Genomic DNA, 27,928 nt, shown 5'->3' with positions numbered 1-27,928 from the left:
GTCTACAGTTTAATTTTCTCCCTCTTTCTGATCTTGCTCCTTCCTCTCTTCACTCGAGGGAGCTGTCAGAACTGTCTATCCCCGACATTCCTAATGTGATGTTCCATGTGTACTCCTAGCTTTATCCACACAGTGTCACTGTTAGGTTCTGAATGGGGAAAAAAAATCAGTAGGTTTCACTTCCTGATGAAAAGTGCATTTTTATGTAGAAATTTTAATAGTGAAGGTTCTGAGTCTCTGACTTAGGCCCTTGCATGCCCAAAGTGAGAATTCATGAAATGCATCATAGAAGCACTGGATAGTTAATGGTCTATCAGCAACTGTGAACATTTGCTTGAGGTTAAAATTTTACCATACTGGGTCTCTCCTGGGAATGCTTCCTGTCCCTCCTCCCCACATGAAGAGCACACCTGATTAGGCTATTTTATTTGGGGGCAAAAGGAAGCTTATTGAAGATTTTTTTAATGGAATGACACTATCTGTATTTCAAGTTGTTTTTCTCTCCCTCCTCCACCCCTCCAACTCCTGTCCCAACCACAGAGATGGTATTCAATGAATTGAGATAAGTTTCAAATGACTATCGATGCCCTCTACAAATACACTTTGAACCTGTGTATAGTACAGATTTTTACAAGCCCTTTCTGAAGCTTAAGGTGGTCAGTTCATATCCTCAAGAGTCATACTGAGAGGGCTTCTCTGATGTCTCACTGGGTAAAGAATCCATTTGCAGTGCAGGAGACATAGGAGATGTGGGTTTCATCCCTCAGTCGGGAAGATCCCCTGGAGTAGGCAGGGGCAACCCACTCCAGTATTTTTGTCTGAGAATCCCATGGACAGCGGAGCCTGGCAGGCTTTAGTCCATGGGTTCTCAGAGTCCCACATGACTGAGTCACTAACACTTTCTTTCACTATCTGTTTCAACTTTTGACTTTTACCATCAGGTTAAAAATAACAGATTTTGTTAAACAGAATATTGCTTCTCATTGTTTCTTGTAAGGCTGCTAGAAACAAAATATTTAAATTTGGGAACTTCTTTGACGTACGTTTCTTGCTTTTCACTTACTCTGTGAAACTTAAGTTTTGTTACTGGTGCTTCCCAAGTGGTTTTCCTCCCTCCCTCCCTCCCTCCTTCTATCCTTTCTTCCCTCCCCGCCCTCTCTTTTTTCTTTTTCTTTTTTGTTTCCTAGATTAGCTGGCAGGTAATATTTCCACAAGAATAACACCTAAAATGTCTACTTTTTTTGAAAACAAAATTGAATTCACCAAAGCATTTTTATTGATCCAATCATTCATTTTTGCCCTCTTCTTACTGAAGAATCAAATCCTAAATCTGAGACCAAAACAACTCTTGAGCTTTACATTCATCTTTGTACTTCTGTCTAACCCCTTCTGTCAGCAACCTCATAGGCAGCAGGCATACAATTCGTGAGTTGACCTATGGTTGAGTAAGCCTGGAGATCATGGGCCCATTTCCTTGATGAACTGGGAGGGTGTCTGCACTTGCATTATACTCGTTTGGAAGCTCTGATTAGGCAAGATATCTGAGGAATTTGCCCAACCAGCTTTGTAAGAGTGGGTGACCCTAGGGGTGACTTTCAATGTGTTTCTATTATTCTTAATCGGTTTGGTAACTTCTCAGCATAGTAATAACTTCTCAGCAGTTTGGCAGCAGCTGACGGGATGAGGGGGATTCCCAGGTGGCTCAGCAGTAAAGAAGCTGCCTGCAATGTAGGAGATTCAGGATCATCTCCCAGGTTCAACCCCTGGGTCGGGAAGATTTCCTGGAGGAGAGCTTGGCAGCGCACTTCAGTATTCTTCCTGGGAAAATCTCACGGACAGAGGAGCCTGGCGGACTACAATCCATGGGGCTGCAAAGAGCCGGACACGACTCAAAGGACCGAGCACACGAACACAGGGGAAGGGGGAAGGAGGAAGGTGGGAACGTCCGGTGAGTCTGATTCATGATCTGTACAATGCAGAGCTAACTCAATTAAATATCACAAGAGATCTCTTTTCCGATCTGAAGAGTATCTCATATATATATATATTTTTCCTTCTTTGTTTAATCACCAATTAAACCACACTGGTAGCTAACTGTACTTGCTCGGGTGAATGGGAAGCTTGGCAATGACAGAAGAATTTCATTTTAAGTTATGGATTGCTGCCCGGGTCAACCCATAGGAGATATGGCGCTAGAAGATTGACTGGGCATTTGTGAGATCTGCCTTTTCCCATTCAGCTCTGGAAGGAGCTCTTTATTTGGTCTATCGAGTTGATTGTTGGAAATCTAAAAAAAAACTTCTTTTACTAGGGACCTGACATGATATACCATAATGACTTGGAAAGAAACGTTAAACAGTCCATCCTGTCAACGGTGGCTGCCGGGCGCCGACAGACCATGGCAGGTCTTTTTATCAGGTCAATGAGCTGCTAAAAATTGTCTAAGTAGGACCCTGCCCTGATAGGCTATAGTGCCTCCGAGGAAGTCATTATAGAATATCAAGTAAACAATACACATTTTAAAAAATTACTAATTAGGTTTTGCAGCAATACTTCTCATCCTTAGGGGCTCTACAGTGAGATAATTGACCGCGACGTGAGTTATGCCTCCCAAACCCAAGGCGTGAAGGTTAATTATTGTGGTGAACAGCCCCCAGCAAAGGAGACCATGGTGATGAGATGCTGACATCTCAAACATGTTTTGATGTATATTTAATTTTTTTAAATAAAACTTTTGGAATAGTTTGGATCAAAGGGTAAAGTGATACAGCTAACAATAACAGCAACCAGAAAATAACCCCGAAAGGAGAGAAATAAGGTATGTTGCAGAAAGACCTGAGGAAGCTTTTATATAAACACGTATACACAACAGGAGGATTGAGAAATTTGTCAAGATATTAACTGAGCCAGAATAATTCCTTGAGGTACCTTTGAATTAGACATTCCTCTCTGTGGTCCTTAGACTATATTGTGCCTTGAAAATGACTAAAATGTCATTTTCAGTGTATAACTTTTAGTTCCTTGAAAGAGAGTTTCAATATCCTTATATGGAAAGGGACATTAGATACTACATTTATAGCAGAGATTCTTATTCTCTTTTGGCAGTAATGTACCTTTTTGAGTGAATGGTATGATCTGAAAATTTTTTTACTTGGAATTCATGATTAAGGATTTAACTTGATCTCAGTGTAATCTGTGGTGCTGGAGAAGACTCCTGAGAGTCCCTTGGACTGCAAGGAGATCAAGCCAGTCCCTCCTAAAGGAAATCAGTCCTGAATATTCATTGGAAGGACTGATGCTGAAGGGGAAACTCCAATACTTTGGCTACCTGATGCAAATAGCTGACTCACTGAAAAAGACTCTGATTCTGGGAAAGACTGAAGGCAAAAGGAGAAGCAGGTGGCAGAGGATGAGATGGTTAGATAGCCTCATCGACTCAGTGGGCATGAATTTGAGAAAATTCAAAGATAGTGGAGATAGTGAAAGACAGAAGAACCAGGTGTGCTCCCGTCCACAGGGCTGCAAAGAGTTGAATGTGACTTAGTGACAGAACAGCAGTGAAATCTGATTGAATGTTTATAAAAGGAGATGTTAAGGTTATGAAGGAATAAGAACAAAAATTATTTCTTAGATCAATTGAGAAGAGAAAATAGGTTGCAGCTTATTGTTATTATTATATCAGAGAATTTTCTCATGAGGATGTTGAGATATTATTTGAGAAGAACCAAGTGTTCAAGATTTAGTATGTGAATTTGCATGTATATATTAAGACATGGCCTCCTGCCTAAGTAATAGTCAGGAGAACTGAATGTGTACAAACACAGTTGCCTTACTGTCCTTTGATGTTAGAAAACTTTGGTGCAATAAACACTACGTACATTACAAATCAGAGGACACCTTGGAAAACTGACTTTTTATTAGATAGCAAATCACCTATTTTTAAACGTCTGATGGGGAGATGCTTGAGGAAGTAAACATAAGGAATTTGAGGTAGTGAGACTTGGAAACTTTAACAGTGAAATATCTGCATCTAAATACATACATTGTGAGAATGGTGTTCTATATTTCAGTGATAAGATTTGAATAAATTACAACTGAGAAGAGTGGAATAGCCGTGAAATTGTAGCTCGGCTTGTCAAAAAAACTAGTACAACATGGACAAGGAAGACAAGCCATGGATGGGCATTATGCTAAGTAGAATAAGTCAGACAAAGATAAATACCATATGATATCACATATGTGTGGAATCCAAAAAATGCAACAGACTAGTGAATATAACAAAAAAAGCAGCAGACTCACAGATTTAGAGAACACACTAGTGGTTACCAATTGGCAGAGGGAAGTGGGGAGGGGCAAGATAGGGATAGAGTATTAAGAAGTACAAATTATTAAGTATAAAATAAGTTACAAAGATCTATTATACAACACAGGGAACATAGCCAATATTTTAAAACTACAAATGGAGTGTAACCTTCAAAAATTGTGACTTTTTATATTGTACACTTATATGGTATTACACAGCAACTATACTTCAATAAAAAAGTAAACTTTAATGTGCAAAAAAAAACAAGGAAGACAAGTTATATAAATACTTTCTTCCTACATTGGAACAAATACTTGACCTATTATTTTTCTCCACCGAGTTAATGAGGCAGTTAATCAAAGTTGGCCAGGCCAGGTTTTGTATTTTGCCTCCAGGGTCATTCATTGGCTTTGTTTAGCATACCTTATCATGGAAAATCATTCAGTATCCTTCCTTTAGGTAAAGTAGCCACAAATGTTTCAGACACAAGGGATAAACACTTACCGTTCTTGCATGGGCGGAAGTTGTATCCAGCTATTAAATCGGGGGTCATATCGGCTGACAAAATTTGTACTGTGTTTTCCTGTAAAGATATATTGAGACACTTAAAACTTAGATTCTTTTGTTGTTTTGCACATTGAATAGGGTTTTATAAGATGCCCCTGTTCTCTGGTTTAACAGATGAAAGCAAAGGGACTATCTAACATGGTATGAGAATGAGGAGTCAGAACAAAAATCTATGTGCCACTTTAAATATTTCTCTCCTTTTTCCTCTTTTCTCCTCTACTTTTTTTTTGGGGGGGGGGATGAGTTAGAATAAAAATAGTGAAGTGAAAATAGTAATAAACATAAGTCAACCATAATAATAAAGCAGATATGTTTATCAAACTAGTTTTATCCCAAAGTTAGGGTAAAATTTCTGTGTTCTGTATTTATGTTTTAAAAACATGAAGTTATTATCTAATTATAATCAGTTCCAGAGACTACCTTGAGTGATATCTCTGGTTAAAGTCTTTTTGATTTTTTTAAGTGATTCAAGAACTCTAGCAGTGGTAGAGACCACTCTGTCTCCATGGAAATAATAGCAATCACTATAATAAGAGTTTGCATACGAAATCAGTTGTAGCCTATGTCTATCAAGTAAGTTCTGCTTTTGCATTTGGGGAGCACACAGTTGCTGTAGCAGGTACATTTGCTGAAACGTGAAACATGAGTCCTCAGAGCTGGTTATTTAATAACCAGGTTATTTCCTCTATTGAGCCTAAGAAGCATAGTAATGTCTCCAATGTGTCAAAATGAACCTTATTGTACATACAGATTGATACCAAAGCAAGAAATACAAGCAAAAGAGTATGTTACAGTTTCTTTGTACCATTGGAGATGATACTCATCTAAAATACCTGAGGTCTTAACTCTCAAAGTCTGTTTTTTGTTAATATATGTGGAACTAACCATTGAAATATAGGTACTAAAATTCACTGCAGGAGTAAACAGGTAGGAGTGTGTGTGTGTGTGTGTGTGTACACACACTCACACAGGCATCTATATACCACACAATTATTATTATTATTATTATTACTTTTTACCACACAATTATTAATTGCACAAATACATACTGAGCACCCACTATGTGTCTTATGCATTCTAGGTCCTGGGACTATGTTGGTAAACAAAGAAGACAAAGTTCCAGCCCTTACAGGGAAATAAATACAAACGTGTAAACTTGTAAATTCATCAAGTGAAGATGAATGTTATAAAGAAAAATGAAGCGGGGATTGATAAAGGGAAACACAGTTTCAGTACTATGGGCACCTGTTCACAGATACATTCTGAAAGTCATGCAAATATCTGCAGAATTAGAGTCTCAGACAGTAGGGAAGGTGAGCGTAACCTGTCCCTGGGCTGGCCATGGGTTCGAAACCAGCAAGGCTGCTGGGGCTGCTTGGACAGAAGTGCTGCTTGGACAGAAGTCAGAAGCACATGAAGGTCTGGCCACAGTGTGCCTTGTGGACTGACGCTGATTCTGATTTTTGTCTTTTCTGCTAAGAACATTAGGAAGTCACTGGGAGGTTTTGAGTCAACGAGGAACACAGCCTCACTTCTCTCTTACCGTCACCACTCTGGCTGCTGTGTAACAGATAGACTATAGGAGGGCTGCTCTGGAAGTGGGGGACCTGTCAGGATGCCATCACAACAGTCAAGGCCAGAGCTGGCTTGGACGAAGGTGGAGGCAAGATATGGCCGTGTTTGGGATCTACTGTTTGGGCACAGTCAATACAATTTTCTGATAGACTGAGCATTGGTGTAAGAAAAAGTGAATAATTAAAGATGACTGCCAGAATTTTAGCCATCGTAACTGGTCAGAGGAGCTTCTTTGGTAAAGAATCTGTCTGCTGATGCAGGAGACGTGGGTTCGATCACTAACCTGGGACTATCCCCTGGGGAAGGAAACGGTAACCAACTCCAGTATTCCTGCCTGGGAAATCCCATGGACAGAAGAGCCTGGGGGGCTGTAGCCCATGGGTTTGCAAAAGAGTTGGACGTGACTTAGCAACTAAAACATCAACAATAACAGCAACAACTGGTTGGAAGGTCATGCAGTTTGCTGAGGTGGGGAAGACCAGGCAGGAATAGTTGAGGGTTAGGGAGAGAAGCCATGAATTTTGTTTTGGACTTAATCTGCAGAATCCTATGGGATCTCAAAGTGAAAGTGGCTCATAGGCCACTGGCTAAATGAGAATGAGTCATTGTTTAAAATCATAGAACAGGATGAAAATCTTTGTGAGTGGGTATGGAAATGGAAGCTAAAGAGTCCTGGAAATGAGCTCTGGGGGAGAAGAAGAAAAATCAGCAAAGGAAAGGAACTGTCAGAAGTAGGAAGGCAAGTGTGGTGGGAGTTTGGAAGCCACATCAGATAGAGGAGTGAGCAATGGAGAACTGACCACAGGATTTGGAAACATGCGGTGACCAGGACAAACCTTGTTTACACAGCAGACAGGAGGGGATGAAAGCCTGAGTGGGGACTCCTCAGCAGAGACTCAGATGTAAGAAAGCAGAGGAAAGAGGATAGGCAAAGCTTTTAGGGCTTTTGGCATAAAAAGATGATGAAGATTATGGCTGCAAGATGCAGCATCAAGAGAAATTTCCATTTGGTTGTTGGTTATGTTTTTAAATTCAGAAGTACTCCAAAGTCCTTGAGAAGGCAAAAGGGAATGAGCAATAGATTTTAGGTTGAGCAGAAATAATAATAGGAGGGATTGAGGCTGCTGTACTGTGCTAAGTCGTGTCCGACTCTTTGCAACTTCATGGTCACCAAGCTCCTCTGTCCATGGTGTTATCCAAGCAAGAATACTGGAGTGGGTTGCCCTTTCCTTCTCCAGGAGATCTTCCCAACCCAGGGATCGAACCCAGGTCTCCCACATTGCAGGCTGATTCTTTACCGTCTGAGCCACCAGGGAAGCCCAATAAGACGGACATATTTATCTAAAATATATGGGTAGTAGGACTTCTCTGGTGGTCCCATGGTTAAGACTCGCTTTCCAATGCAGGGAGTTGGGGGTCGATCCCTGGTCGGGGAGCTGGGACCCCACATGACTCGAGGACAAAGAACCAAGGCATAAAACAGAAGTAGTATTGTAACAAATCCAATAAAGCCTTTTAAGATAGTTCACCGACTCAATGGACATGGGTTTGGGTGGATTCCGGGAGTTGGTGATGGACAGGGAGGCCTGGTGTGCTGCCGTTCATGGGGTTGCAAAGAGTCAGACATGACTGAGCGACTGAAATGAACTGAACTGAACTGACATCCAAAAATCTAAAAAAAAAAAAAAAAAAAAAAATCTGGGTAGCAATGGACTGGGTAGTAGCAAGATGAAGATTTTACTGTTTGATTGCTTCTGTTCTCATTGGACTATGAAGCAAGGCTATCAGCTGAGAGTGAGGAGGGAGGTTTTGGAGAAAGAAGTATCCGAGGAAAGAGAAGGTGTGAAATAATTAACTCAGAGGGTGGAAGAGCGTATTGACCAGGGAAATTTAGTAGTGTTGGCTAGTAGCCAGCATGGCTGTATGATTTTCTATGTCTCCATTTAGTTGCTCAAGGGGAGGAGAGAGATGGAAAGAGTTGGGTTGAACTTCACCAGGCAAGAATAATAGGAGAGATGGACACAAGGGCTACAGGTTTGGGCACTAATGTGACCATCAGGATGGGCATATAAGCTCAATGAGGAGGGAAGTATGGGCACGAGGAGCTTCCCTGGTGGCTCAGATGGTAAAGAATCTGCCTGCAATGCAGGAGACCTGGGTTCGATCCCTAGGTCAGGAAGATCCCCTGGAGAAGGGAATGGCTACCCACTCGAGTATTCTTGCCTGGAGGATTCCGTGGACAGAGTAGCCTGGCGGGCTACAGTCCATGGGGTCACAAAGAGTTGGACATGACTGAAGTGATTTAGCAGGCATGGGCATGAAGGGATGATGGACAATGAAAAAGTAGTAGATTAGAGTGAAGGAGGAGGCATTTTCATGATAATAGTGGGGAGCTGCTACATACAAGGGCAGCAGGAAGTAAAATCTGAAGACACCCTTTAAAGTGGTGAGTTTAAAGCATGCAAGAGTGAATAAAGAAGCAGAAAAGCTATCTGCCTCCAATACTACGAAGTATAGGGGCAAAGGTAGGGAGCAGAACACAGTCCCCATTGGAGAGAGTGGCTGGGATAACAGTCCTCTCAGAGAATAGTCAGACCTTGATTAGAAAAGAAGTTGAAGGGACATTTAGAGGAGAGTTTAAGGATTATAGGGATATTGTTGATGTGCAATCATGAGTTCCAAGGATTGCATGGGAGAGTTTGGATCGCCTGGTTGGGTGGTAAATCAAGTTTTACTTGGGAATTACAAAAAGAGTTGGGGATTACAGAAAGAGCTGAGTGCCAGAAGTAAGTATGACCCCAAAGACTTGGATTTCACAAAGGGAGGCTCCAACTCAAGGAAGGATTATGTCTGGAGTTGGTTTATAATCAAGTTTTTGTAGAATTTACAATCATTTCCCTGTAGAAAATGTCATTCTTGATAGTCATGTTCCAAGATTAATTCCCCAATATAGCCAAAGATGAATGTTTTTAAGAGGAATGTAGAATACACCCACCACGAATAAGAATGTTTCTCTGTGATGCTAGGTTTAGAATTTCCATTTGGAGGAAGACATGTGCCTCCTTTCAGCAATGGGGCGTAGTGCCTGCACACGCTGAGCACTGGGGGTAGAAATTGGCACTCGCCTTTGCTCGTTGGTGGGAATGGTAGTGACTGTCACTCAGAGAAAAGGCTAAGCTAACCACTCGTGTGATTTTGATGGGAACTGAAGAAAGAGTTTTCAGAGGCAAAGCCGGTGGTATGGAAAAGAGGCTAGGATGAAGGATGAGGAGATAAAAAGAAGAAAGATGTTCTGAAGTTGGCAAGGATGTGCACAGGGGATAATAAATCTCAGAAGGAATGAATGAGGTAGAGTGAGGAAAGTGAGATAAAATGAAGACAGTTATTTCCTCCTTGTGCCTTTCACTGGCCCTACTTAGACGCCTGAGGGGGTGGCCACAGGCAATGGAATTCTGGATTACTCTTCACTTCTTTAGTTTCTTCTCATCTTTTCCATTTTCTTGTAACCCTACCACTTCTCTCTCTCTTTTTTTCTTATGATGTCCGATCACCGGACATGATTGTTGTCTATCACTTGAGCGATAGATAAAGTGGGGCAAGGAGTGGCAGTTTTTAGCCAGTGGTAGAGGGGAAGGAAGGAGAAAGGAAAGGAAATCTCCCATGGGCAGTTTTTCTGGGCGAGTGAATATTGGTAAGTGACAAATGTAAATTGGTTCTCTGTAAGTTGGGGCACGACAGAATATAGGCATTTATGTTAGAATATAACAAAGCAGTCTATCACTAATGTCATCAGTAACAAGACTTTCCAGCCTTCTCTTGTCATGTGTTAATTTTCATCTGGCTTTCAAAAAACAATTCTGCACATTCTTTCTTAGCTAAACCTGCTGGCTGTGCACTCTGTCCTCTTAGAAACGTTCCACTCTGTTCAAATCACTTCCAGGGAAGAAGAGGTTAAACCGGAGAGTTCACAGTGGATTGTATATCTACCAGGGTTTGTTTGTTAGTTAGTTTTTGGTAACATATGGAATCTGTCATTGCAAAGAGAAGTTAGAGAAGACATAATAAATAACATTTTTGTTCCTGATCCAAATCTGTTTCTCCCCAAAGCCCAGAAACTGTCTTTCTAACACTGAAAGATATAAGCCAACAAGGCCGATCTTGAGAAAGACTGTCCCTTTCTCTTCAAAGAAATATTCTTGGAGGGTAGCCTGGGCTGTTTTCCTTTAAGGTTTTCTAGAATGAACAGATGTAACAATTTTCTATAATTTGCCTTGGTGCAGATGCTGGAAGAGAACATTCACCATAAAATATATGCAGTATATGTAATTTCAGCTGGCTGTTCTGGGGCTTTAAAGTAAAAATGTGTACCTGCAAGCTGTTTTATGGTTTCTCAGTCATAATGATCTCTGTTACAGAGAAGGCTACAACGGCAACCCCTCCTTCACATGCAAGGTTTCCAAAAATATCTTGATACTTTTGCGTGTTCTGCAAGATGCAGCAAGGCACAGTGTTCTCCCCCTATTGGGCTTGGGGAGGGTATTCAAATGTTTAGTTTCTCTTCTTGACACAATTACGAAGTGATTGCATCAACAGGGAAGATGGTGGATAATCTGAGGATGATGCCCTTGTAAAAGATGCTGTAGCCCAAATAGGCTTTAAGTAATAAAGGCTGCAGAGGAACTTCAGCTAAGGTTACCTACAGCACGACGGCAGATGATGTTTACTTATTGAAACTGTGTGTATTATCCTGATAAAATGGGAGAAAAGTGGTGGAGAAGGTGGTGAGAATTCTTCATAGCTGCTGCTTGCTACCTGCCTCCGGGGAGTCTGAGCTTATGCTGGGGGCATCCCTCAGGGGATGGATAAGGAGAGAGGCTGGGCGTCACGGTGAAGCCAAATCCCCAGACAGTCCATGAGTGAATGCACTGCTGCGTACCGTCCTCTGCCAGCTCAACGGTTGACCCTCCCTCCAATTGTCAGCCCCCATCACTGACTACTTCATTTGTCCCTGCTGCACAGAAATATGTTTTCCATGGTAATTATATGATGGATTGCCACCAGTGCCTCTCATCACGTACTTGTTGAGCATCTACTACTGAGTGGTTCAATAGTTACCATTAGGGTTCCATTGGTCCTCTCCGCCCAACACAAACAGGAAGTTTTCCACCTCCACGACGCAGTGATGGGCACTGTTGTAGGGCATGACTAGAATTGAGAAGGAAAAACAAAGGACATATGAAAATTTTCATCTTAGGACTTGATACCCTGGTTCACAAGTTATGTGCTCTCACCAAAATGCACAAAACATGAGACTAAGTCAGAAGGAAGAAGCGCAGACAGACAGCAGAGCGGGGCACCCCCCAATCCACAGGGCTCAGCAGTGTGTTTCTAGCAATTGCCAACCCCACCCCTTTGGATGAATTTTACATAATATTATTCCGCAGATCAGTCAAGAACAACGTGTCGGGCTGCTTTCGATTCTTAAGTTCTCCTCACCTGCCTGATGACGGGGATTGCAGTCTAAAACCATGAATGACACTCCCAAATGGTCAGGGCTGGGGGTGCCGTCTTGGAAGAAATCCCCCAGCATCCACTCGGAGCCATTAAGCTGCTCTGCCCAAACTTGGCTTGCTGGCAATCTTTCCACAAACAGACTCAGGGTGCTTGGCTGTTTTCTATTCCACAGCAATGAGCAAGCTGAATTTCCATACAGTTTTAAGTTTTTAAATTAAGGTCCTGCTGATTTAATGCCTTCTCCAAATGTATACGCTTAATTTCCTGTACAATGTCATTAGCAGCACAATCACACATTTTCTATCTATCTGCTTAAGAGCTCTTCTGGAACAAAGATAAAAACTGTCAGGAACGTCACGAATATCCATTCCCCTCGTCTTGCCCTTCTCTGCCCCTAATGCGGTGCCTGTCAAGAGGGGGATGTGATTCAGAAAACCCACCAAAGCCAGGTTGCCCTGGATCTGTTCTCATGCACACGTTCATTGGGGAGACACACACGACTGGAATAGGACACCCCTGTTAGCCCGTATGTGCAGTGCCGTGTTCATCTCTGCTATTATTACATCTCATGGTGAATGTAAACGTACATGGCATTAGCTGTCACACCACGGGCAGTGTGGTTTGGGCCCAGTGACACCAGTAGGAAAAATGATGTCCTTGTTCAGCTCATCATATGGGCACCTTAAATCTAGGTGAGGACAAATGGGGAGGTGATATGCATGTTCAGCCAGGGAACTTATTGCTTGACACGGATCAACAGAGCACTTAAGAAACCAGTGCAGTGGGAAATCAATATGAGTCAGGGCCAGCTTGTGCTCTGTACTCTTCTGCCAGTGGTGAGAGAAAGATAGGGAGACAGACAGAGAGAGAGAGAGAGAGAGGGAGACAGAGAAAAAGAGAGAGAAAGGGAGACAGAGAGAGAGAGAGAGACAGTGAGAGAGAGAGGGAGACAGAGAGAGAGAGAGAGAGAGACGGAGGGAGAGAGATAGGGAGACACACAGAGAGAGACAGAGAATGAGCCTATCTTATAACCCAGTTTATCTGAGATGATACATCTCTCTCATTTTACTTGGTTTTTAAGATCTTCTATTTTTCTTAGAATGTACTTATGCTGGCCAAGATATGTAAACAAAAATAAGAAGAAACCTGCAGAGCTTTGAATCCTTATAACACAGCTCCAGAAAGAGCAAATCAGATAGCTTACGCCTCTCATTAAAGGATTTTAGGAGTTTTTCATTATTTTTATTAGGTATTCACTTTTACTGTGAATATTCACTGTTTCTGAACTAACAGCCACAAGGGAGATGGCATTGGTATGGAAATCCTGGATTTCTGGGATTGAGTGAAAATTGGGAAAATTGGGTGTACCCTGGATTCTCGTGGCCCGTGAATTAAGTCAAGTGATTTAGGGAGTTGTCTAGGGCATGTCCTTGTGCCCCTCAACCTTCAGTTATCTCTTTGGAAAACGCTTTCAACCACACAGCTCCTGCAGGTTTCACTTCTCAGAGTCCACTGGGGGAAAGTATATGTTGAGTTTGTGGAGCAACTACAGTTGGGTGACTGATTATACACTGAACACCTTTTTTTCGTTTCTTAAATTAATTCATCATTGTTTGCATTATGATGCTGGTTCCAAAATACCAAGCACAAAACTATGCTACTCATATATTATGTATACTGTGGGTATTGTGAACAAGCTGGTACTACTCTGGTTTATCATAATGTCATCTGGTCAGAGCAAACTCAGCACAGATTGTTTCACCTGGATGCATCTACTCATATGAAACCTTAGTGTAAAAAGAGAGGCCACTGGGAACTCCCTGGTGGTTCAGTGATTTAGACTCCGCACCCCCAATGCAGGGGATCTGGGTTTGATCTCTGATTAGGGAACTAGATCCCATATGCTTGCATGTTGCAACTAAGACCCTGAGCAGCCAAGGGGAAAAAAAAAAAGAACTGACCATAACCAATTTACTTGATGACTACCACTCTTCCAATATTTATTTTAAATTTTTGGTCAATTCAATGCCCACATTTTATAAATAATAAAAATTGTATTATCTTCTTTTTAACTGGAAGTCCAGCTTCATATTAATAATAAAGCACAGACTCTGAAAATAGAACAATAGTTGTGTTTTGTTCTTGTCATTTACTTGCTCCCATTCAGGCAGAAATTAAGTGAAGGAAATAATACATGATTTATTCTTAAGCTTCTTTCTCATTTGATTGCCCCTATTGTTAAGCTTTGTGCAAACAAATGAAATTATTGCACTAAACTACTGAAACCTTCAAAATAAGAGAAGACAAGGTCTTTGAAATGCTCATATAAAGGCCACTTGAAGATATTCTCATTTATCTACCCATTTTTTAAAACCTTGTTTTAAAACCTTGCATGCTATATTTCTTGGCTCTTTCAGCATCTTCATTCCTGAATTATTGTTGTGAATCAAGAAACTATACATACATACAGAAAATCCTTTGAGATGATTATGAATGTAAAACACTCCAAATCTATTAGAAAAATGTTGCTATGAAATCAATGTTTGAGTTTTGCAGAAGATCTCATTGCTTTGACTTCTGATTAAGCCCGAAGGAAAGCAAAATAAAGAAAGCAGTGAGCAAGACAAAACATCTGTTTAAAATGACACCGGGTATGGCAATTATTGATTATCTTAAATAACAAGAAAGACGTGCCCACTTCCTTCCACATTTCTCTAGGGGTGGACACTGGCCTCGCCCTGACAAGCAGGTTTCATAAGAGAAGTTTGTACTCCCTGTTCATATACAGCCCGGTGTGAGTTTTTAGCGTGTCAGTCAGTGAGTTAGAGGGAAAGGGTAAAGAGAAGCTAATCAGGATGAAATGAGATTAAAGGCTGTCTAATTTTACAGCGACTGTGATCCATCAGCCACTGTGAAAGTGACAGTGGAAATGAATGATGGAGACAGACAGGTGGGGCTGTACATTTCACTGATTTATCCTCAAATGCACTGGGCCTTATTTTATTGAGTGAACATGACCGCATTTATCATTACTGTCATCTAAACCCACTTCCCTCCATTTAAAAAGGTCACTTTACTCACAGGGAGTAGGAGAGAGGCACTTTCAAATCAGATTTAAAAATCTAATAACACGTGTTTATAAGGCCCTTTGTGAGAAGTCTCAACTTCATTAAACAAACTCAAAATGCTATAAGGAAAGAGAAAAACAGCCAGAAAACTGAAAAAGAAGAAACTTCTGGTCATCTGAGGGGTTCATTCAGTCTCTAAATGTGAAGCAGTTTGTGTCATTTTTGCTTTCTCACTCCAAACCCCTGCTATTCTATTCTAGTCTGAGAAATTTTATAAACCATTTGAATTTAATATTTTTAATTAAGAAAGTAGGAAGCAGATGATTCTATAAAATAAACTTGGAGAGAATATTAAGTCAGACTATTTACTCTGCAGAATGACTGATCATCATACACTGAATAGATGTTAGTCATTGTTACAAGTTGAATCCTTGCCGCAATTCACTTACATACCTGTTAATTGTTTTCTCATAATTTTAAGGCCATAAAAATCTCAGTAACACAAATTCTTTTACCCTTTTCTGTACAGTGCAATGAAATGTCCTGGGATGTTATTCACAGAATTAGTCTTTGTGGATGTGAAAATGAAGAGTCAAACTCTCAAGAGTATTTTGAGTTACTTTTCACAGCAGGAACCACCATTAACCGAACATTTGCTATGTGCCAGGCATTGTGCAGGTTCTCTATATGTATATGTGTATATAATTATATTTATATATATGTGTGTGTTTGTGCTCAGTCGTGTCCGACTCCGCAACCCCATGGACTGTAGGCCATCAGACTCCTCTGTCCACAGGATTTTTCTGGCAAGATTACTGGAGTGGGTTGCCATTTCCTCCTCCGGGGATCTTCCCAAACCAGGGGTTGAACCTGCATCTCCTGCATTGACAAGCAGATTCTTTACCACTAAGCCACTGGGGAAGTCAATATTTATATATAGTTACCTATATTATATTTCTGAAAACACAACAAAACTTATGTTTTGTTATTACTGGCTCCTATTCAGGTAGAAATTACATGAAGGAAATAATACATATTATAATACACGATAAAATATAAGACATGATAAAATATATATTTTATTTGCCTATAGCTTTCATTTAATACAGCTAACTACAAGGGTAGCATTAGTGATTCACTTTATTTCTGTAAGAAATACTGAGGCCTTGAGAGGTTAAGTCACTTGTTGAAGGTCAAACTCAGCTAATGAATGGCAGAGATAGAATCCAAACACAGGGCTATCTGGATCCCAACCCACACTCTCATCCATTTCACTCTACTGATTTTCAATAGGTATGTTCATCCAACCAGCAAGTAATTACCGAGTACCTGTGTGTTCAATGATGGTGTTCCTGAAAGTTCTGTATAATTTTTTGGTATTGAATCGTATTTTAAATATTTATTCTTTTCGTATTTAAAAGGATCCTTAATTAAAGCAAGTTGACACTCCTTTACATTTTTTCCCTATAAATCCACATATTCAGAGTGGATTTTTCTGAAAGTAAGATACATGTATTTGATGGAGCCAGAAAAACACTGACCGAATCAGCCAGGCAAGGATGGAGAGAGTCTATTGGCAGAGGGTTTTTATCTTTTGAACAAGAAGGGCATATTTCAACCTTGCAAGCAGATTCAAAGTACCTTGGACCCAGAGGCCCTTTTCCTGGCATATAAAATGTACAGGGGTCTTGTTGCCTTTATGAAGATCTTAATCTGCTAGAGATCCACATTTCTGTTTCCTCTCATATTTTATATCTAAGGAACATATACCTCTCCCAACAGTAGGTATCCTTTGCAACCACAGATTTGCATGAATATCCAAACAAAAGACTGCAAAAGGCTATGCCAAGTTTATAGGACAACTAAAGACGTGGTTATTGAATGTTTATCATTTCAAGTAACATTTATGAGCGCTTTGACTTCCTTTTGGCCTCAAATACATAAACTTGCAAAACCGTCAAATATGACATAATTTTTGGAAAAAGTAATTACTGCCCATGTTTTGCAAAAGTATAGTCTTGTAAAAAATAATGATCTGCAGGAAGAATAAGTTTTGCTCAAATCCCTCTCAACCTTTCAGTTCCCTACTGCAGAGGCCAGCCCTGTTGTTTTCTTGGGTTTTTCTTCCAGAGAAGTTATATATATGGGTTATTTTCTTTAATATAATTGGGATAGCATTCTATGGGCATACTATTCAGTACTTTGCTTTTTTTGCACTTAAGAATACATTCATTTATTCATTCCCCACCAATCAAATATCTGTTTGGCTGCTACCCTATGCCAGGCAATGCTCTACTTGTTGGGGAAGTCACGACAAACAGTATCAAGGAATATTGTAGTCAGGGAAAGCATGTAACAAAGATGGACACAAATAAACAGGCGCTTCAATTTCAAAAGACAAGTGCATTGAATAAAAGTGGGTTTCCCTGGAGGCTCAGATGGTAAATAATCTGCTGCAAATACAGGAGACGAGGGTTCTATCCCTGGCTTGGGAAGATCCCCTGGAGGAGGAAATGGCAACCCACTTCAGTGTTCTTGCCTGGGAAATCCTACGGACAGAGAAGCCTGGCGGGCTACAGTCCATGGGGTTGCAAAAGAGTCAGACAGGACCTAGCGACTAAACAACGACAACAACAATAATGAAGAAAAATAGAGCAGGGTCCGAGGAGAGAAAGGGAGAGAGTGAGGAATTTTGATAGTGGTCAGGGGGGCTCTTTCTGAGCAGATGACTTTTGAGCAGAGGGCTGACAGAATGCGCAAGGCAGCCACATGGAGTGGGTGCAGGTATAGATGCAGGAATAATGAATACCAGGGCCCTTGGAGGCACAGGTATGGAGTACAGCAAGTATAGCAAGAAGACCAAGGACAGAGGATCTGAGAAAAGGTCTGGGAGAGAGACCAAGGCCAGATCTGTGCAACGGGGCGGGGGGCGCTCGGTCAGAGGATAACCCCTGGATGGCCTACCATCCCATTCTTTTCAAGAGCCACACCATGCTCCATCTGAGGGGTATCCTGGGGTGCGTTCCATCCCCTTCTGATTCACTCACTCAACGAATATTTACTAAACACTTATTATGTGCAGGTTCTTCTCTGGTTGCTGATAATATAGCAACGCATGAAGCTGACAATGTCCCCGCTCTCCGAAGCTGACAGTGTCCTCCTCTTCTCTGACAGGAACAGAAGAATCTACACAAATACGCGACGGGATGCACAGGAACCCAGCCAGGTGAGGATGGATGATGTAAAAGGAAAGCTAAAGGGACCAAGTGTTAGAAGGTGAGTGATCGGCCGTGGCTCTACCTGGGTCATCAGGGAAGGCCACTCTGGGGACTGTCACTGAAGGTGAATTTTGAAGGGTGAGAAGGGGTCATTATGAGAAATCTAAGGGGAAGGGGTCCAGGCAGAGATTCTAGAGCATGAAAGAGCTGGATGTGCCTGAGTAACCTTGAGAAAGCTTCCGTGTCTAAAAACACCAAGAGTGAGGGCCAGAGAGGCTTGGGAGATGTCAGGGGCAGGCAGAGGCGGGGTATGTGGGTCTTTACAAGCCAGATAAGTGGTGTTGATTTTATTTTTAGCATGATGGAAAGTCACTGGAGAGGTTTTAGCAGCAGCAGGACGTTATCTATGTTTTAAAAACATTGCTCTGGCTCTTATGATGTTGTGGGAGTGAATGAGGGAAAAGAAGATGAGGCAGGATGCTCCTTCTGGGGTCCAGGTGAGAGAAGATGGAGGCTGGATGAGGCAGGGGTGAGTGGGCTGGAGAGTAGGGGCGTGGTGAAGTTTGCCACTATTATCACAAGCAGTTTTCTGCTGAGTGTCCATGTGGGTACACAACACGCATACACAGGGTTTATCTGTAGGATTAATTCTTCCAAGTGAAATTTCTGAGCCAAAGGATGGGTGTCTTACCTGTTGATGGATGTCATTATATGGTACCCCTTTTAACATCTGTACCTTTGCCAACACAGTAGGTGAACAATTGCTGTCTAGTTAAATTTTAAATTTCCATTTGTTTAAATATGAAAGAGTGTTTTCCATATATTTCAAATCCATTTGTATTTTATACATTTCTCTGTTTGTTTTTGATTTCTTGATGTCATAAGTTGCCTCTAAATACGTGTTTTCTATTCTTAAAGTGTTCTATTCTATGGAAATATCTAAATTGGCAAAATAAATGATATTTTGGAAGCATGGTGTTGCTAGCATATATATTTGTGCAATATTTACTCCTTGAAGCAAATTCACATGGCAGTTGCATGCTGTTGTAAAACAAATATAACCTGAAAGAAAGATGCCTCATTTTAATGATATTGAATGAGTATTTCTTGCCATAGGATTGTAGAAATTTTTTTTTACATTTTCTTCATTTTTATAGTAAGTATAGTTAAGAAACATAAATGTTTTAAAATTTACTACTTTAATCCTACCATCCTGTCTTTCTGCAAAGATCTGGCTAAGTTGCTGGAGACAGAATCAGAAACACAGTCAAATATCTTACATTACATGGAGCACATGCTTGATGCATATTATTGAATAAATAACACATGGAAAAGGCTCCGTTACTTTTTTCTGTTGTATTTGGACTGTATTATCCCTGCTTTATTGTTTAGTCTCTAAGTCGTGTCTGATTCTTTGCCACCCCATGGACTGCAGCCTGCTAATCTCCTCTGTCCATGGGATTTCCCAAGCAAGAATACTGGCGCGGTTTGCCATTTCCTTCTTCAGGAGGTCTTCCTGATCCAGGGATCGAACCCACGTCTCCTGCATTGGCAGGTGGATTCTTTACCACTGAGCCCTAAAAACCACCGATAAATGGACATATTTTGTGTATTGAGGGATGATTTAATTATGGATGGTCTGTCTGGAAAATTAAATCCTTTAGGAAATTGACATGGGCTGAATCCTGTGATGAGTTGGTGGAGGTTCTGAATTAACTCAAAGGTGGCCCACACTTTCTCCCTCACTCCCAATCTGTTCTGCACACAGAGTCAGGTTCCCATCGCCTCACTGGAGAGAAACTTGTTGACGTGAGTTCGGGATATATAAATCTGAAAATAAGGGCCCCAGCGTGAGACCTTGGAGACTATGTGAGAACCAAGAGAGTCTGTTTCTCTTTCATAATTCAAAAATGTATCTAAGGAAGAGTTTTCCTGAGTATTACTTTGCGACCCTCTCCTCTGTGCCACTGTTCTGAATGCATGACTTTATCCGACACTTGCCGAGTCATGAAATAGTGTATCAGAGACATGGATGGACCCAGAGTCTGTTAGACAGAGTGAAGTCAGAAAGAGAAAGAAAAAAAATCATATATTAACACATATATGTGGAATCTAAAAAATGAAACAGATGAACTTATTTGCAAAACAGAAAGAGAAACAGATGTGGAGAATGAAGGTATGGACACAAAGAGGGGAAAGGGAGGCTGAGAGATTGGGAATTGGGAGACTGGGGTTGACATATACACCATTGATATTATAGATAAAATAGATCACTAATGGGAACCTACTGTACCATACAGGGAGCTCTACTCAATGCTTGTGGTGACCGATGGGGAGGAAATCCAAAAAAGAGGCAATATATGTATACATAGAGCCAGTTCACTTCACTGTACAGTAGGAACTAACACAACACTGTCAGGCAATTATACTCCAATAAAAATTAATCTAAAAGAATAAAATAATTTTAAAAAATGTCTTTTGTGTGTCACTCAGACCTGTGAGCTCCTTGAGGCTAGACTGTGTCATCTCTATAGCTTTATGGCCACCCCAGTGGCCAGTACATGGGATAATACAGCCTCAAGCACTGCTAGAGCTTTTATGTCTATTGCATAAATTAGAAATATTAGTGAATCAATAAGTGTTAGTAGCACCAATGTGTGAATACTATGAGAGAATGTGGCAATTACTTCTTTGGCAGGTGTAAAAAAATGTATGAATGCTGGAAGATGTGAAGGAGGGAAGAAGTGAAAGAATTAAAAGGAAGAAAAGGAGAAAGATACATGTCTTAGATCAGGATTTTACGTTGTCTAGGAGGATGTCACCCTACACCCAATACACATGTTAAACAAAGGAAGTTTGTAAGTTCTTCAAAGACTGTGACATATTTCTTTAGGAACTATCATAATGTGCCAAGGTCAAAGGTTTTTCAATAAATCTTTGTTGATTTACAGTTTTAGTTCTGAGTGCTTAAATGGAGGGAAGTGCTAATAACCAGCGAGACTGAGGAGTCTGAAAAAAATCAGGCTTCTCTTAGCTATTCAACCAAAACTTACTTTTCAAATTATGACTCTATCATTACAATATTAACTACTGTATTTTGAATAGTTCTTGATATGTTAGAATTTAGAATAGTTTTATTTTCACTTTTGGAAAGTAAAACATCTTTGGGAATGAACTCTGTGTGCATGCGTGTGCAGCCACTCACTTGTGTTTGACTCTTTGCAAGCCCATGGACTGTACCCCGCCAGGCTCCTCTATCCATGGGATTTCCCAGGCAAGAATACTGGATTGGGTTACCATTTCCTCCTCCAGGGGATCTTCCCAACCCAGGGATCAAACCCGAGTCTCCTATGTCTTCTGCATTGGCAGGCCTACTCTTTACCATTGAGCCACCTGCAAAGACCTGGGAATGAGCACTGCAATATCTTCAAAATGTTAGTTTCCTCCCCCCTGTATTTCTAAAGTGTGTTTTCAGAGGCATGCTGATGAAACATGCTAGTGCTTTGATGTTTCCCTTTTCCTAAGTGTCAATAAGTGTCTTCTTGATTTTGTCTTTCTGGAGGACTGAAAAAATTGCACTTTTCATTGGTCTACACCCAAAAAGACTCATTAAAATACTCATTAAAAATAATTCATTAAATGAATTAAAGCCATAGAGTATCTTATATTATTTAAACTTGTGCAAATACTTGACAAAGGTCAAAGGAGCCAGGGCTATTTACTGTGGATGATATGGCAACAGGACAGCAAAAATGATTGTGCAACAGCTTAAATTCTCTTGGGTGATTGCTCTATTGTTGTCCCAAGTTACTGATGGCAAGAGGAAGGAAATGGATACGGTACATATAATGAGAATTTGTAAGGAAGTATTTTCTGATGTGGATCACACACACTCATTATTGGAACGTGAACTCTGGTGGTTCACTATAAAACCTAGCAGACAGCAGCTCATTCATTCACTTATTTCATTCAAAAATACGTATTGAGGCATTAGTTATTGTGCTACACTCTGGGATGCCATTCCTGTATTTCAGAGCTCACAGTGCAGAGAATAAGAGAATGTGTAAATAGAGAAGTAAGACACACCGTGTTCTAGGAGAAGAGCAATGGAAGAAGTGGGATGGAAATAACCATAACCTCAGGGAGAAAGTGAGACTTCAGAAAAGTCACAAAACCAAGGCTGTTTGGATAAATTATTTCCTTCCCTTTCTGTGCAAAGCAGCACTTTGTAGGTCAGTGTCTGGCAGACAGTTGTTGTTCGGTAAATGACAGTTTTGTGTTAAACAAATAAAAGACCTATCTCAGGCCATCGATGCAAGAGTTTCTAAAAGTGGTTCCTAAGCTGGGTCCTGGTGGTGGTATGATTTTGTGCACATACATATATTTTGCCGATATATACACAATGACATAGAAGACTATTAGTGAGTAGGGATTTTTTTAAACAGAGTCGTTGTGGAACCACTGGGCATTTTCCATCCACAGAACAGAATTCTCCTATCCAGCTCCCCAAAGACAAAGCAAAGGCTGGTGGAAGTACTTTGGGCCAGGTGTTTCTGTGTCTCCTAGGAATTTCTGGGGACAAGGAGAAGTCTGAAGATACAAAGCTGGCAGAAGCTGGCAGTGCTCGGAGTGTTGAGGAAGAGAGTGGGGGCAGGAGTAGCCCGTATTTCTGGATTTGGTGAAAAAAAATAGCACCCAGTATCTCCCTGTGGGCTGAACTGTGGGCCTGCTTGGCTAGAACTGCCATGAAAGGTTTCCCAACCAAGAAGATTAATTGCTGGTTCAAGGTGACCCTAACAGAAGCCATGAGGTGGAAATGGGATGCCTTCAACAGGTTCACAACTGGGACTTCCCTGGAGGTCCACTGGTTAAGACTCTGCACCTCCAGCATAGGGGGATGGGTTCCATCCCTGGTCAGGGAAATAAGATCCTGCATGCTGCGTGGCACAGCCAGAAAGTAATAATAATAATAATAAAAGAAGAATAAATAAAAGTTTTTTAAATTAAAAAAATTAAAAAACAAGAAAGAGGTATACAACAGTGTTTATAAAGATAGCTCATGAGAAAACAAGGTCAGTTTTGCAGCAGTTACCTCTTGAAAGCCAGGTTCTTAAAACACCAGGCAAATAAGTGCTTTCCTCTGTCTTCCCCCACCTCTGGCTCTATATCTGGTTGAACCAGACTACTTGCGTGGTTGATTTACATCCAAGGGTGAGTCAGTCTTTCTCACCTTCAACCTCAGTGTGCAGGAAAGATTTAACACAGCAGGCCTGAAACTGCTATCCTTGGAAAAGTCTGGCCTTTCTTAGAAAGGTTGGACTTCGACTAATGTTAGGAAACTTAGATTTCAAGGGCAGTTCACTACCTTAGCTAAGAGTAGTGAACACAACAGGGAAGTCCCAGTTGTGACTGTGTCTGTAACAATGAGATTTAAGGTGTTTTTCATCTGGGAGTATGGAATTTTGGTATGTGCTAGGCATATGTCTACCTGACCACCCCCCAGTAAAAGCTTTGGGCACTCAGCCTCTAATGAGCTTCTCCGGTAGACGTTTCACAGGTGTTGTCATGATTGTATGCTGGAAAGAATGGGTGCAACCCGTGTGTCTCCACTGCGAAAAGCCTGGTTTCCTCTGGACTTTGCCCCATGCATCCTTTCTTATTGCTGATTCTGCCTTCTATTTCCCCCCTGTAATAACTCATAGCTGTGAGTATGACTATATGCTGATTCTGTTAGTCCTCCCAATAAATCACTGAGCTTGGGGGCCCACAGGAGACAGAGAAACTTCAAGTGTATTTAGAGAACAAGGTTTTGATTGACTATCCCAAGACACCTGGGGTTGCTTTAAGAACTTTTCCTGTAGCTACAGGGAGAGATGAGACATCCAATACAGAGATTTTAAAAAATCAGTGGTTGGGGAAAAAAGTTGTTTTTGGTTAGCCCCATATGTGAAGTTCTCTCAATAAACTGTGGATCTAGGTTTGTATGACATGACTACTTCTGGACTCTGGGGAAGTGTGGTCAGAATCAACGTGCAAACCCAGCACAGTCTCATTTAGGTACTAGATTTATCAGAGAATTTTACATTATGGCCCTCTTTATTTTCTTGGGAAGTTTGCAATCGCTATATTATTTGAAACACTAATACAGACACATAGGAGACCATCTGTAAGGAGTACACAGCGGTTCAGGAGCTTTGTGGCAGAGAAATCCAGAGAAGGGAGAACTCACTGGGGCCTGCCTCCATCAGGTAGTGATGCACCATCTTTAATCTCTCCCTAGCCAGTCCATCCTTCTGCTGTGTTCACAGAGTGCTTTGCCTTATCTTAAAAAAAAAAAAAAAAAAAAAAAAAGGCGACAGAAAATGAATCCTTCTTTATCCTGCTGCTCCTTCCAGGTATCCTTAAGAGCACCCCATCCCCTGGGCCGTGAATACAGAGGTGGACACAGTGAGTGACTGGTCAGTCTCAAGATGGCCCCGTGATCTAGCCAGGCCCCTCAGCGGGGATTTCACCCTGGCTCTGACAAGAAGAAATCTTTCCTTTCTGGCCACAGATCCTGGAGTTGCTTGTGAAAATGGAGAAGCAAACCTCAGTAAGGAGAAATGAGAGGAGAACAGGAGTGGGGATAAATGAGACCAAACTTTGACATTTGTTTCTGAGCTATCCATAAGGTCAGAGCTGCCCTCCTCTCCTGTTTAGGTGGTCTATAAATCCCTTTCCCAGTGGCCTTTTAAAAAGCCTTCTTACAGTCTCCTTTACCCCTTTTGGTTTAACCTTCACAGGGCTCTCAGAATGATCCTTCAAAAACCCAAGTCAGATGATGACATTTATTTCTGATCAGTCTTTTCCTTACTTGCCATTGACCTCTGAATGAACTTTGAAGTTTTTGAAATGGCCTACAAGGACCATACGGCCCGGCTGTTGGCTACCTTCCCAACCAACTTTTCTACCACTGTCTCCTTCCCCAGTGGTGCTGCAGCCATACTGATCTCCTTGGGAATTTCCCCTATGCCCCCAACACATTCCTGGTTGAGGACTTTGCTCTTGCTATTTGCTCTGCCTTATATGTTTTTCCTTCACGTATTCCCATGACTCACTCCTTCACTTCATTCAGTGTCACTAGAAAGGGAGACCTTCCCTGGCAACCACTAAAAGGCCTCCCCTGTCATTCATCACTCTTTTACCTTCTTGTAGTATTCTCAATAGCACTTGGAAATGCTTATCATTAGACAGATCTTTTGTTTATAAAGCATTTCCATACTAAATATATTAGCTGCATAGACAGGCAACATACTAAAATGTTAGGCTCCTGGCTGCATGAATGTCTTGCTCACCACTGAATCCCTAGTACCTTGAAAAAATGTCTTGCATATAGAAAACACCTGATAAACATTTGTTAACTTGATGACAAATCATTAAGTTATATTGAATTGGATTTCTGTAACTTGCAACCAATACTGTTAAATTTCAGATAAAGAAAGTAAAGCAATTTAGTTAAGGTAGACTAACAATGCAATAAGCATGTGACTTTAGCTCCTAGGTTTAATCTTGGAGACTTATGTGCAATCTGCCTTTTAAAATGGAAGGCAGTAAATTGTCATACAGATCTAGGTTTGATATCATTTAACTGTGTGAGTTTAGAAGTTGTGGTTTTCTTCATCAGTAAGATGTGAATTATAATATCTACCTTATAGGGCTATTGTAAGAATTCAATTAAATTGGATAACTTACAGAATGCACCAGGCTCATTACAGACAAACTATAAAAGTTAGTTCTTTTATTGTCCCCTTTCCTTAGTTCTTCCTTCAAATATTCTTACACTGTTTAATTTTATGAAGGACAAAAAACTCCAAACAAGCAAAATTCCTTCACTTGTGATAACTAGTTGACAAAAGCATGAAACTGTTAAAGCATGAACTTGATAGAGAATGGACTTTAAAACACAGTTTTGGTTTATTTGGGGTAGGAATGTATGGTCCCCAAAATATTCACATTGGACTGTGACTAGGGTGAAGTGACACAGGTCCCCATATTATCAAGAGGTATACGATGATCCTTATGTGGTTTAAACTAGCTTAACATGTGTTCCATGAGGATAAGAGATTTCATTTAGTTTTTACCTAACATATATCACACATGGACATCACCAGATGGTCAATACTGAAATCAGACTGATTATATTCTTTGCAGCCAAGGATGGAGAAGCTCTATACAATCAGCAAAAACAAGACCAGGAGCTGACTGTGGCTCAGATCATCAGATCCTTATTGCCAAATTCAGACTTAAATTGAAGAAAGTAGGGAAAACCACTAGGCCATTCAGATATGACCTAAATCAAATCTCTTATGATTATACAGTAGAGGTGACAAATAGATTCAAGGGATTAGATCTGATAGATAGAGTGCCTGAAGAACTATGGATGGAGATTTCTAACATTGTATAAGAGGCAGTGACCAAAACTATCCCCCCAAAAAAGAAATGCAAGAAGGCAAAGTGGTTGTCTGAGGAGGCCTTACAAATAGCTGAGAAAAGAAGAGAAGCGAAAGTCAAAGGAGAAAGGGAAAGACATACCTCATTGAATGCAGAGTTCCAGAGAAGAGCAAGGAGAGATAAGAGAGCCTTTTTAAGTGCACTGTGCAAAGAAATAGAGGAAAATAATAGAATGGGAAAGACTAAAGATCTCTTCAAGAAAATCAGAGCTCCCAAGGGAACATTTCATGCAAAGATGGGCACAATAAAGGACAGAAATGGCAAGATCCTAACAGAAGCAGAAGAGATGGCAAGAATACACAGAAGAACTGTACAAAAAAAGTTCTTCATGACCCAGATAACCACGATGGTGTGGTCACTTACCTAGAGACAGACATCCTGGAGTGTGAAGTCAAGTGGGACTTAGGAAGCATTCCTAAGAGCAAAGCTAGTGGAGGTGATGGATTTCCAGCTGAACTATTTCAAATCCTAAAAGATGATGCTGTGAAAGTGTTGCACTCAACATGCCAGCAAATTTGGAAAGCTCAGCAGTGGCCACAGGACTGGGAAAGGTCAGTTTTCATTCCAATCCCGAAGAAAGGCAATGCCAAAGAAGGTTCAAACTACCATACAGTTGGGCTCATTTCACATGCTAGCAAGGTAATACTCAAAACCCTTCAAGCTAGGCTTCAGCAGTACGTGACCGAGAACTTTCACATGTATAAGCTGGATTTAGAAAAGGCAGAGGAACCAGAGATAAATTGCCAACATCATAGAAAAAGCAAGGGAATTTCAGAAAAACATCTATTTCTGCTTCATTGACCACGTTAAAGCTTTTGACTATGTGGATCACAATAAACTGTGGAAAATTCTTAAACAGATGGGAATACCAGACCACCTTACCTGTCTCCTGAAAAACCTGTATGCAGATCAAGAAGCAACAGTTAGAAGTAGACATGGAAAAACGAACTGGTTCAAAACTGACAAAAGAGTACATCAAGGCTGTATATTGTCACCCTGTTTATTTAACTTATATACAAAGTACATCATATGAAATGCTGGGCTGGATGAATCACAAGCTGGAATAAAGATAGCCAGGATAAATATCAACAACCTCAGATCTGTAGATGATACCACTCTGATGGAAGTCAGGGAAGAGGAACTATAGAGCCTCTTGATGAGGGTGAAAAAGGAGAGTGAAAAAACCTGGCTTA

The 27,928-nt window shown here is 40.9% G+C and overlaps 1 protein-coding gene across 1 annotated transcript in view; it reads right to left on the bottom strand.

Moving 5' to 3' along the window:
- The window catches only part of KLHL14 (kelch like family member 14), a 110,186-nt gene that overhangs the window by 12,603 nt on the left and 69,655 nt on the right, over positions 1–27,928 (bottom strand). Inside the window, exons 4-5 of the mRNA XM_061130833.1 lie at positions 11,561–11,650; positions 4,808–4,886 (exon numbers count right to left, since the gene is read on the bottom strand). Coding sequence (XP_060986816.1) covers positions 4,808–4,886; positions 11,561–11,650 — 169 coding nt within the window. The remainder of the gene's footprint in view (positions 1–4,807; positions 4,887–11,560; positions 11,651–27,928) is intronic.

Source organism: Dama dama, chromosome 27 (assembly GCF_033118175.1).
Source record: "Dama dama isolate Ldn47 chromosome 27, ASM3311817v1, whole genome shotgun sequence".
Classification (NCBI taxonomy): Eukaryota; Metazoa; Chordata; class Mammalia; order Artiodactyla; family Cervidae; genus Dama; species Dama dama.
This window is presented reverse-complemented; position numbering and strand designations above follow the sequence as displayed.